This window comes from Saccopteryx leptura, chromosome 3 (genome assembly GCF_036850995.1).
Source record: "Saccopteryx leptura isolate mSacLep1 chromosome 3, mSacLep1_pri_phased_curated, whole genome shotgun sequence".
Taxonomy (NCBI): domain Eukaryota; kingdom Metazoa; phylum Chordata; class Mammalia; order Chiroptera; family Emballonuridae; genus Saccopteryx; species Saccopteryx leptura.
The window spans coordinates 255213720-255226485 of record NC_089505.1 but is presented as its reverse complement, the minus strand read 5'-3'; the positions used below and the strand labels follow the sequence as shown (position 1 = coordinate 255226485).

The following is a 12766-nucleotide window of genomic DNA, read 5'->3' as shown; positions in this document are numbered from 1 at the left end:
AGAAGTTGTGGGTTTGATCCTTGGTCAGGACTCTTATGGAAACAGATCACTGTTCCTTTCTCTCGCTCCTTTCCTCTCTCACTAAAATCAATAAATAATTTTTTTTAAGAAAATAAAAAATACGAGATTTTTTTGTAGTCTAGATATATGATCTATTTTTGTAAATTTCCCAAAAATATATTTTTACATGTATATTCTGCTTGTTGAATTCATCATATAGCTATTAGACCAAACTTAAAATTTATATTATTTAGTTATTTATATTTGATGAGTATATATTGTATTCTTTTATCTGTGAAAGACAGAGAACTTCGATGTTAATTTAGTTCATAAAAATTTATTCTCTTATAGCTTCATAGTGGATTGTAATTTGATGAGTTTGCCCTATTTAATGCCTCTTGCCTTGAAATTTTGCCTGATGTTTATATTTGTAACCCATGCTTTCTTTATATTTGTATTGTCTTGGTATATTTATCACTTATTTTTAACCTATCTCTATTAAGCATTTCTCTTATAAATAGTATTTGGTTGATCTGACTTTATAGTATTTGCTCTTTAATATCAATAGTTATATTTCTTGATAACTGCCTGACCTGGTGGTGGCGCAGTGAATAGAGCGTCAGACTGGGATGCGGAAGGACCCAGGTTCGAGACCCCGAGGTCGCCAGCTTGAGTGCGGGCTCATCTGGTTTGAGCGAGGCTCACCAGTTTGGATCCAAGGTCGCTGGCTCCAGCAAGGGGTTGCTCGCTCTGCTGAAGGCCCGCGGTCAAGGCACATATGAGAAAGCAATCAATGAACAACTAAGGTGTTGCAATGCGCAATGAAAAACTAATGATTGATGCTTCTCATCTCTCTCCGTTCCTGTCTGTCTGTCCCTGTCTATCCCTCTCTCTGACTCACTCTCTGTCTCTGTAAAAAAAAATAAAAATAAATAAAAAATATATTTCTTGATAACTGACACACTTAATTTGCTTACATTATATTTTTTGGAGGGGGATTAAAAATTTTTTCTCATTTACTCAAATTTTCTTTAAGCATTTTTAAATAGGGTAACTTGGAAATTAAATGTCTTATTTTCATTTTAGAATATCCTCTAAAATGAATAAGCCAGATGGATGCATGAATGAACCTGTATTTCTCAGCTAACATTAAAAATAAGACAGTGTGTTGACTCACCTCAAATAAGATGCAAGATTCAATGTGATTCTCTTTTCTCTTCTTTTTTCTTTTTCTTTTTTGTTTTTGGTATTTTTTCCGAGGTGAGAAACGGGGAGGCAGAGAGAGACTTCCCGCATGCGCACAACCAGGATCCGCCCACAAACCCACTAGGGGGTGATGCTCAGCCCATCTGAGCACTTGCTCTATTGCAACTGGAACCATTCTAGCACCTGAGGCAGAGGCCATGGAGCCATCCTCAGCACCTGGGCTAACTTTGCTCTAATGGAGCCTTGGCTGTGGGAGGGGAAGGGAGAGATAGAAAAGAGAGGGGGAAGGGTGGAGAAGGAGACGAGTGCTTCTCCTGTATGCCATGGCCGGGAATCGAACTCAGGACTTCCACATGCCAGGCCAATGCTCTTCCACTGAGCCAACTGGCCAGGGTTGATTCTCTCTTCTCTTTATTTGAACACCACTCTCTAACCCCTTCTGGCTATTTTTATTTTGATAACATTTTGGGTTTTTTTCCCTAATAATGTTGACATTTGTATTATGTTTATAATGATGGCAGCAACAGTTATACAGTTCTTTTTAAAATGCCATGTCTCTCCTGTCTTTGAGTTGTTTTATTTGGCTAGCTGGAGTACACAAGAAGGTAAGTTGGTGTTCTTCCCTTACCACCACCAATGATCATCTACCTGTCCTTCATATTTTAATTCTGTTGTCATATAGTCTCAAGCCTTTCATGCTCACTCCCTCTTAAGCTTGAGCCCTCCATCCTTTATGCTAGTATGGTACCATTTACAACTGCAGGCATTTTCTTACGGCATGAGTTTTTTTTTTCTTCTTCGTCTTTTCCAAGTGAGAGGAGGGGAGATAGAGAGACAGACCTGTGCATGCACCATGACTGGGATCCACCTGGCATCCCTCATCGGGAGCCAATGCTCTGCCCATCTCGGGCCATGCTCATAACTGAGCTATTTTAAGCACCTGAGGCAGAGGCTCTATGGAGTGTCCTCAGGACCTGCCACCAATATGCTTGAACCTAATCGAGCCATGGCTATGGGAGGGGAAGAGAGAGAGAGAAGGGGGAGGGGAAGGATGGAGAAGCAGATTGTTGCTTTTCCTGTGTGCCCTGACTGGGAATTAAACTCAGGACATCCATATGCTGGGCCAATGCTCTACCACTGAACCAACCGGCCAGGGCCAGCATGAGTTTTTATAATTCCAGTGGGAGGTAATTTGGTCTTTTACTTAAAGAATACAGTTTGTTTTTTGTAAGATGGCTTTTAGTTAAAACTAACTCTCATTTAGGCACTAGTATTATAAATAGGAATAAAAAACCCACACATTTACATAACTGTTTGAGCTATATTTTGCATTCTTTTGATCACAGTAATGGGGAAAAAGGTGATAACAATATGTCACAAGTACCGTGCTGGTATTGAAAGGAAAAGAAAGGACATTATTTTTTAGCAAAATACAGATTTATGAAGGTATTCAATTAATAATTAGATTTTATAGCTAGATTCTCGTCTTAGTTCATTTGGCCTGCTGTAACAAAATACAGTAGACTGGATAGCTTATAACAGCAGAAATTTATTTCTTAGAGTGTTTGAGGCTAGAAGTTTCAGGTTATGGGCCAGCATGATCAGGTGAAGCCTCTCTTCTTGGTCACAGATTCCTATTGTATTCTTCATATGGTGGAAGGGGACAGGGTTTCTCTTTTGGGCCTTTTCTATAAGGGCATTAATCTCATTCATGAGGGCTCTACCCCCATGACCTAATCACGTCCCAGTGGCCCATCTCCTAATACTATTATATTGGGAATTAGGGTTTCAATATATGAATTTTGGGAGGACCCAAACATTCATACCTTAGCAACCATTACTGCTCAAACATACACATTATTTTTGAAAATTTCTATTTTCAAAATTATTTTCTAAAATTTCTATTGAAGGAGTAACTTTCTTTTAATAGCTTAAAATTCTTTGACCCTAATTGAAGAGATTTTTTTTTTTAATTTTCCATTGATTTGAGAGAGAGAAAGGACAGGAGAGGTGGGGAAGGGAGAGAGAGAGAGAAGAGTCAGAAGCATCAACTTGTTGTTTTACTTAGTATTCCATTTAGTTGTGCACTCATTGGTTGCTTCTCATATGTACTCTGACCAGGGATCAAACCCGCAACCTTGGAGTGCTGAGACAGTGCTCTGTCCATTGAGTTACCTGGCCAGGGCTAAGACTGTTTTAATGCAACTTGTGATGATCCAGAATTTCTTTGATGCTACTGTTATTTATGTTTCTTTTCCCAATTTTATGAAGTACCATGTTCTTATTGTTTTTTCATCACTACCTACTAGCATATTATAGAACATAGAGAATTTAATATATGTTAACTGAAAGGCCATAAATGAGTGAATGAATGGGCTTCCCTCTCTTATTGTAGCCTATATTGTTCACTCAGGCTTATTATCTTATTGCATTCATTTTGACCTTTAAGTATATACTAGCTGATACAAAATAGTATGGTCCTGTTTTATGGAAGGACTGTGATCTGGAGGAGACACATAATTCAAACCTTAAATAATTCAGGACTAGAGTTCCAAAGTAATGAATGTAAAATTTGTGTTTTGAGGGAGCACAGGGTAGGTGGGGATGATGGTTGATTAGACACATGTTCCAAGTCGATAATTCCACACTTACTGTAACATATTTTTGCTTTGATGTTGCATTTTTCCTCAGCATTTTCTATTAAATTTGTAGAGTAATAGTCTCTTAAATTAATAGCACAGCATGTTATGGCAGTTATTTAGCTTCCTTAGTCACATTTTTTTTTAGCACATGTAAATTTCATTCCAAAGTTATTAACTTTCAGTAATTTTTTAAGCACCAGCACTACTGCTATAAAAATGTTTGGATAAAGTAGTTTTAAGATAATAAAAAATATATTAAAATTTAATAGCAGTAATATTAAAATAGCTGAAGAGTAAACAAAATGAATATTTTATAAACATGGTACAAAGTATGGTGAGTAGTTTTATATACCAGCTAAAGTAACAATAAGTTAAGCACAGCTTACAGTCACTCTTCCTTTCAGCTTTGAAATTGTTGACAGTTTTTATCAAAGAATCACTTTAATTCAGCCTATTTCTTTATATTGTAATATAAATACATAAAATAAAATCACATTATATTAATAAAATTATATGGGCATATTGTTGCCCACCTACGTTGCAAACTTTCTGAAGAAACAGATTATTATAACTTTTTTGTATATATCTTAGATTGACATCTAGAGGCTAGTCATGTAGTCAGTGATTTCTTATGTAATATTGTAAGACAGTAGTAATTAAAATAATATATTTTCTGAAATTACAATCTTTTCTAGAAGGTAAAAGTAAATTCTGGCAACTATGCTTGGACTAATCAAAAATATTGATCCTCTTGGAATTCACTGCTAACTGGAAACATTTTGGGACTGGCTCTTAGGCAGGGACCTCTTACTGATGCTACATGTATAGCTGCATTCTGCAGAAGTGCAGCACCAGTGAATGGGCAGAGAAATTTTTAATTGAAGTTGGAAAAATCACTGAAATGTAGTGGGAGTGATAGACTTTGGAGTTAAAAATACAAAGCCTTTTAATGAAAAGTATACTTTTATAATTATATGAAATTTTATAATACTGTAGCTAGTATTAGAAATAATATGTGGTTTCAAAATAATCTGTACCTTGATCTATATGGCAACCTTATAGTAATTGAACCAAAATTTGGTAATACGACCATCTCTGATATACATGCTGAGTATCTGAACACAGACCCACAGGAAGAGAAAAAGACTCTTGCACAAATGTTATAATTGACTATAGGCCAGAAAATCAGGTTTTACTGAAGCAGTTTATAGCAAAATGTTATTGGGGAAATCAGATATTATGAGACACCTGAATGGTCCCTGGTATACTTATAGTTGTCTCAAAGATTACCAAATATTCTCTTCAGGTTTAACCACACATTCAGACTCGCATGACCTGAATAAGCCAAACTTAATGTTAGATTCACTTAGAAAGATATTGGAGAGGAAACAGCATGCCACCCCACGAAAATTTGGGGTGGCTTAACATTTCTAGAGATAAATGAAACATAGATATATACATATGTGTATGGATACAGACATAGATAGACACATAGATAAAAATACTATTTCTATAATTTAAAAAATAAGATATATGCCTTTCTGCCTTTATAAACATAATGTCAAGTATTATGACTTGTTTTTGTTCATTTACAACATACATTAAGTACTAGCTGCACTAAAAACTGCTCAGTGTTAGGATGAAAAGTGAACATGACATAGATACACAGCTATTCCATTTTTTGTATGTTATGTATGTGAGGCACATGTCTAGGGTTTAGTAGAAATTCACACTAAACATTTGGAAATCCTAGCCTAGTACTCACTACACATATCTGAGAATTATTTGTAATTATGTGTTGGTTTAAGCCATGAGAGTAGCTGAATTCTTTCAGGAAAAGCAGATTGGGGGGTGGGGGGGAAGAATGGGACCAATGATGGGGTCCTAAGGAATAATAATAGTTGAGAGGCAGAAGGAAGAATACTTATCATTAAAGGAAACCAAACCAGAACTATTAAAGAGATGGGAGAAGAATCAGGAGATAGTAGTGTCCTGGGAGGGGCAGAAGAATTTCAGGGAGGGAATTGTTAATTATGTTACTCATATAGAGTCAAGTATAAGAGCTAAAAGGTGTCTGTTACATTTGCCATTTAGAATATACAGTGGTTAATTTAATGAGAGCAGTTTTATCAAGTGAGATGGATATAAGTGATGATAAAGCAGATTGCAGTGAGTTGAAGGATACACAGTAGGTGGGAAGCTGTAGACTACTAAGTTTTTAAGGTATTTTCTTATAAAGATTAAGAGAGACTGTCTGAGCTAGGAGCTAATGGTTGAGAGACTTTTTTAAAATTTGGGAGTAGCTTAATCATATTAATATTCCATTAGGCTTATCAGTTAATTCAGAAGAAAGAGTTGAAGATCCAGGGAGACATATTACTCAGTGTCTGCTATTCTGCCTAATACTCCTCCCTTTCCCAGTACAGTCCACTATGAGATTGTAAATTACTTTGTTAAAACCATTAATTGTATCTGTAAATCATCATTTGTATCTTGGTTTCTGCCAGGAAGTTGAGATGTTACTATCTTAAAATGAGATATACCTGTATGAATTTTGTTATACTTTGGAGAGAATGATGATTCTGCAAGAATTGCAGGTGTCTTATAGTTCCAGGCAACTTATTTATTCATTTTTTCTTGTAACTCAACTACAGACTTTCCTAAAAGGAAAAAGCCAACCACCTTTTGTGCCACCAACCCCATTCCCCTTTTTTTATTCAGTGTGATAATTTCTGGTGGTCAATTTCTATCTTCTTTTGCCTTCCTAACAGTAATGAAGAGTCTCAGATTACTTGACTCTTTTCTTCGATTACCTGCCCCTAATTTAGTTTTCCTTCTTATCCTAATGCAATGCCCTCCATTTTCTCTTTTATTTTGCTACTAATGTCTATTTGTCTTGTTTTAGTTCAAATTTCAGTAAGTCCAGGAGGTTTCTGACTTCAAAGCATTTCTTCTAGTTTCAAATAGCCTGTGATGCATATCTCAATCATAACATATATCATATTTATCATACACTGTATATTGCTTTATTTGTCCCCAAAAATTATACAGCCATGAGAGCTGGTACCATTGCAGGCATATGGTAGGTACTTAATAAATGTTTATTAGATAGATAAATGGTATGTTTTTGGAGGTTGCCTCTTTTTATGACTTGGATTAACATTTATTTGCATTCCCCATTCTTCAAGCAGAAGTTCTGGGACTTAAGTAAGGATTTATTTAACTGTTTGAGTAGTACAAACATTTATGTACATCCTCATGCCTCCTGAACATCCAGAGTTACGATCATAATAAAAACTTTTATTTTAAAAATGTGTAAGGCAACATTTATGTCCTTCTTATTTCCATAAATTAGTTATCAAACAAACATGATTTTAAGTTAATAAAACTATAACTGGAACTAACTTAATTTTTGAAAAAAACTCACTCCCAGGAGTCAGTGAGCATGAAAAAAACTCACTACTCAAAGGGTTAAGTTTTGAGTAAATAGGGAAAACTAGAATAGGAAGGAAAACTTATCAGTGAATTAAATGGAAAGAAGACAGTATTTTGAGTTAGTTACCAAGGAGAAATGGTCATCATTGTTTAGCTATTACCAAAAGCATAATGATAGGGAGGAAATACTCTAAACATTTAGAAAAATCAGTGTAAATAATTTATGTAATAGAGTCTTCTTGATAGTATTAAATAAATGCCTACATTGTACCTAAGATTTTATGGAATAGTATTATTTTTTCAATATAAGGACCAAGTCTTACCATTTCTTCAGTATTTTCTATAGTGTTCATTATATGATTTGTTTAAATGAATAATAATTTTTGCTTTCATTAAGATTACATTTAAGGCCCTGGCTGGTTTGCTCAGTGGTAGAGCATCAGCCTGGTGTGTGGATGTCTGGATTTGATTCCCTGTCAGGGCACTCAGAAGTACCCATCTCCTTCTCCACCTCCCCCCTCTCTTGCTTCTCTTTCTCTTTCTCCTCTACCTCACCTCCTGCAGCCGTGGCTCGATTGGATTGAGTTGGCCCAGGTGCTGAGGATGGCTCCATGACCTCCACCTCAGACACTAATAAGTGGCTCTGGTTGCAACAGAGCAACAGCCACAGATGGACAGAGCATCGTCCCCAAGTGGGCTTGCCAGGTGGATCCTGATGGGGCACATGCAGGAGTCTGTCTCTCTGTCTCCCCTCCTCTCACTAAAATAATAAAATAAAATAAATTATTACATCTAAGGATATAAAATAAATCTGTAAAAACTGCAAATCCTTGAGTGTTTTAAAATGTTTTAGCTTCATAATTGCACATCTAGGAATATAGTATAATCAAAAGATACTAAAATACATGATTAAATGTGGATATTAGAATAATACCTGAGGATATTTATGAGATTTAATATTTTCATATTTTCAAAGTTAAAAACAACCCATTTTCAGATTCTTAAAAATATACAACTAATAATGAATGAACAAAAAATCAGTTGTGTACTGGTAATCACTTAACACTGATCTTCACTCCATTATATTTTCCTAAAAATTACAGTTACAGTGACTAGAAGTAGGGGATAGAGAATCTTAACTTATGAATGAATTCTGCCTACTGAGGAATTTGCTAAGTTAGTTTGAGTCAGAGTGTGGTTTAAAACTACTGGCAGAGTAAAATGGAAGAAGACACTTTATAAAGGCTGCTCAGCTTAACTCAAATTTAGATGAAGAGTTTAAGTGGTATTAATTGTATTTACTCTTATTTTCTCTGGTTTACTTGGACTATCTCAAGTGTTATTCATGCAAAATGTATTTACTCATTCCAATAAGAGAAATAAATAACTTTATCAACTTTTCATATGTATTTAGTTCAAAGGTCTAAAAAATAATACATATTTCCAACTGCCTAATATTCCAGTAGTCATTTATTATTTGTTTCAATATTAATTTCTATCTTTATAGAAGATAAATTTCATGAAGACACTATCATGTCTGCTTTTTTTTCATCCTTGTGTATCAAGCATAGTGCTTCATACAGAGTGGTAAATATTTGTTGAATAGCAAATGAATGGGTGAAGGCAACCTTATTATAACTGTTACAACTGTGTATTCTATAATTTCATTCAAATAGAATTTATAATATGTAGTTAGATTTACAATGTTAAAGAACAACATTTTAATACTGAATTTTTAGATGTTTTCTATTTCTAACCATTTTCTTTCTTTCCTATTGAATGATCTGGATCTGTCTGGTTTGTCCTAATACCTAAGTTATCCCCAAGTTTTAAGTTTAGAAACACCAGGAATTAACTAGAATACTCTAGTAGGCTCTTATTTTTTTCCAAGCTAATTTTCACCCAGTGAACCATAACTTCATATATGCAGAGTTGTCCAAAAATATATGACTCATGTAAAAATTCTATTCATGTAAAAATGAATTCTTATTTCAAGATTTTCCTATCTCTCTTTTTTGTTGTTTCTTATTGGATAAATTATAATGTTTCCTAAAGCAGATACTCAAGAGTTCCCTTAAAAGACAAATTCCTTAGAAAACAGGACTAGAAAATAGTAGCTATTGCCTGTTTTTATTTTGTACTGATTTTTAAAATTCTAGAACATGAACAAGTGCTTTTTTTTTATGTTCATGATTCATGTAGATGTAATCTTAAAACCTTTAGTTTAAATTTAAAATATTATAAACAAATAGCACATACCTTTTGTGTTATCAGGATTATTCTAATTGTTTTTAATATATGCATTTAAAACACTATTTTACAAATACAAAATGTGGTAGCTGAAAGCCATTATCAATCTCTTGTGTTATTATCTTTGTTTTGTGTTTATTAACATAGTCGTTATATTACTAATATAAGTTTTTACAATAAAATGTTCTTTATCTTAAATGGTACAACATAACTTTAATTAAATACATCTGTTATAGTTCATCAAAATAGCATTCTCTGAATGTATTCTCTTGATTAACCAAACATCACCTTTCTTTGTCTCTCTAAGTAACAGCATGCTTCTACAGCTCTTTAATTAAATGACCATACCTTACATTTGTCTCGACTGGCTTCTGTTTACAGAAATTGTAAACCAATTGAATGCTCTGAGCAGCTTAGATGAAGATCGAGATGACTGCATAAAGCAAGCAAATATGCCTTCAGCTAAATCAGCCAGTTCTTCTGAAGGTCTAAGAGCTTTCTTCCTTTCTTTCTGCTTCTTATTGCCTGTATTTACTGTGACCTGCTACCTCTTGACTTCTGTCTGTACTTAGCTGTCAGTTTTGTCTTTGTGCTTTTCCTTAGATGTTTTCTTTGGTAATTTGTAGTGCACCAACAGGCAACAGCATAACAGAATTTACCATCTTTAGCAAAGCCTTATATCAGGATCCTCGTTAGGCAGCGATTTAAAAACATCTTATAAAATAATTATTGGTTATATAACATGCCACTATTTCTTTAGTTAGCATGTATTTTATATTGTAACTGTTGTTTTTTAAAATATTTTTTAAGGCTAAACCCATTTGGATTATTTATATTTAGGAGTAAAGGATGTTTTACTAAAAATTCTGTCAGTACTATTTTATTAGATCAAATTAAATTCAGATGAAAGTTTCTATAGTTTATTATCTGATAATTTGATTTTCAAGTTAATTTGTACATTTGTTTTTCATATGGAAATGTTGGTATGCTACAAAATACTTGAATGGTATTCTGCCACTGGTAAATGCTATCTATATCTTATTATTTACAGGTATTATTAGTGTGAAATTTTACAATTTGAAATTTTCATAAATGATTGAAATTATGCTTTATACTAACCATAGTGAACTAATACTTATGGTTATTTTCAGAACTTATCAACAAACTTAACTTTTTGGATGAAGCAGAAAAGGACTTGGCCACTGTGAATTTAAATCCATTTGGTGATCCTGATGTAGCAGAATTAAATCCATTTGGAGATCCTGACTCAGAAGGTAGCAAGGTTTTTTTCCATACTTTTAAAGTCTTTATATAGTCAGATTCTCTTGAACTGTAAGGGCAGGAAGAGATATGTTTTTTTAAAGACTCAGAATTTTTGTTCCTAATGATAATATTGTGTTCAGTACCACTTGCAGTTAATCAACAATTCTAAGTAGCTACCATTGACTTTTTGAAAGAGAAGAGAAAGTGTTACATAGACATTTACTTGGGGCTTATTTTTTATTTATTTATTTATTTTTATTATTAAATTTAATGCAGTGACATTGATAAATCAGGGTACATATGTTGAGAGAAAACATCTCCAGATTATTTTGAATTTGATTGTGCTGTATTCCTATCCCACAAAGTCAAATTGTCTTCTATCACCTTCTATCTGGTTTTCTTTGTGCCCCTCCCCTCCCCCACCCCCTCTCTCCTTCCTCGCCCCATCCCCCCTCCCCCCATCCCCAACCCCGTTGCCATCACATTCTTGTTCATGTCTCTGAGTCTCATTTTTATGTCCCATCTATGTATGGATTCATATAGTTCTTAGTTTTTTCTGATTTACTTATTTCACTCCGTATAATGTTATCAAGGTCCATCCATGTTATTGTAAGTGATCTGATGTCATCATTTCTTATGGCTGAGTAGTACTCCATAGTATATATGTACCAAAACTTTTTAATCCACTCGTCCTCTGACGGACACTTGGGCTGTTTCCAGATCTTCGCTATTGTGAACAATGCTGCCACAAACATGGGGGTGCATTTCTTCTTTTCATACAGTGCTATGGTGTTCTTGGGGTATATTCCTAAAAGTGGGATAGCTGGGTCAAAAGGCAGTTGAATTTTCAGTTTTTTGAGGAATCTCCATACTGTTTTCCACAGAGGCTGCACCAGTCTGCATTCCCACCAGCAGTGCAGGAGGGTTCCCTTTTCTCCACATCCTCGCCAGCACTTATTCTGTGTTCTTTTGTTGATGAGCGCCATTCTGACTGGTGTGAGATGATATCTCATTGTGGTTTTAATTTGCATTTCTCTAATGACTAGTGATGTTGAGCATTTTTTCATATGCCTTTTGGCCATCTGTATGTCCCCTTTGGAGAAGTGTCCATTCATTTCCTTTGCTCATTTTTGGATTGGATTGTTTGTCTTCCTGCTATTAAGTTTTACAAGTTCTTTATAAATTTTGGTTATTAACCCCTTATCAGACATATTGTCAAATATGTTCTACCATTCTGTAGTTTGTCTTTTTATACTGTTCTTATTGTCTTTAGCTGTGCAAAAGATTTTTAGTTTGATATAGTCCCATGTGTTTATCCTGTCTTATATTTCACTTCGCCATGGAGATAAATCAGCAAATATATTGCTCGGAGAGATGTCGGAGAGCTTACTGCCTATGTTTTTCTTCTAAGATGCTTATGGTTTCACGGCCTACATTTAAGTCTTTTATCCATTTTGAGTTTATTTTTGTGAGTGGTGTAAGCTGGTGATCTAGTTTCATTTTTTTGCAGGTAGCTGTCCAGTTTTCCCAGCACCATTTATTGAAGAGGATGTCTTTACTCCATTGTATGCTCTTACCTCCTTTGTCAAATATCAGTTGTCCATAGAGCTGTGGGTTTATTTCTGAGTTCTCTGTTCTGTTCCATTGATCTCTATGCCTGTTCTTATGCCAATACCAGACTGTTTTGAGTACAATGGCCTTGTAGTATAACTTGATATCAAGAAGTGTGATACCTCCCACTTTATTCTTCTTTTTTAAGATTGCTGAGGCTATTCGTGTTTTTTTTGGTTCCATATAAATTTTTAGAATATGTAATCTATATCTTTGAAGTACGTCATTGGTATTTTAATTGGTATTGCATTGGATTTATAGATTGCTTTGGGTAATATAGACATTTTAATGATGGTTATTCTTCCTAACCATGAACACGGTATATGCTTCCATTTGTTTGTATCTTCCTTGATTTCTTT

The 12766-nt window shown here is 34.4% G+C and overlaps 1 protein-coding gene across 7 annotated transcripts in view; it reads left to right on the top strand.

Annotated features, from left to right (window-relative positions):
- Positions 1 to 12766, top strand: part of EHBP1 (EH domain binding protein 1) — a 571353-nt gene that overhangs the window by 341159 nt on the left and 217428 nt on the right. For 5 of the 7 annotated variants that reach the window (XM_066378173.1, XM_066378175.1, XM_066378171.1 and 2 more), the window contains 2 exons: positions 9915 to 10019; positions 10685 to 10807. In XM_066378173.1, coding sequence (XP_066234270.1) covers positions 9915 to 10019; positions 10685 to 10807 — 228 coding nt within the window. The remainder of the gene's footprint in view (positions 1 to 9914; positions 10020 to 10684; positions 10808 to 12766) is intronic. The other 2 variants (XM_066378178.1, XM_066378176.1) reach the window with 1 other exon arrangement.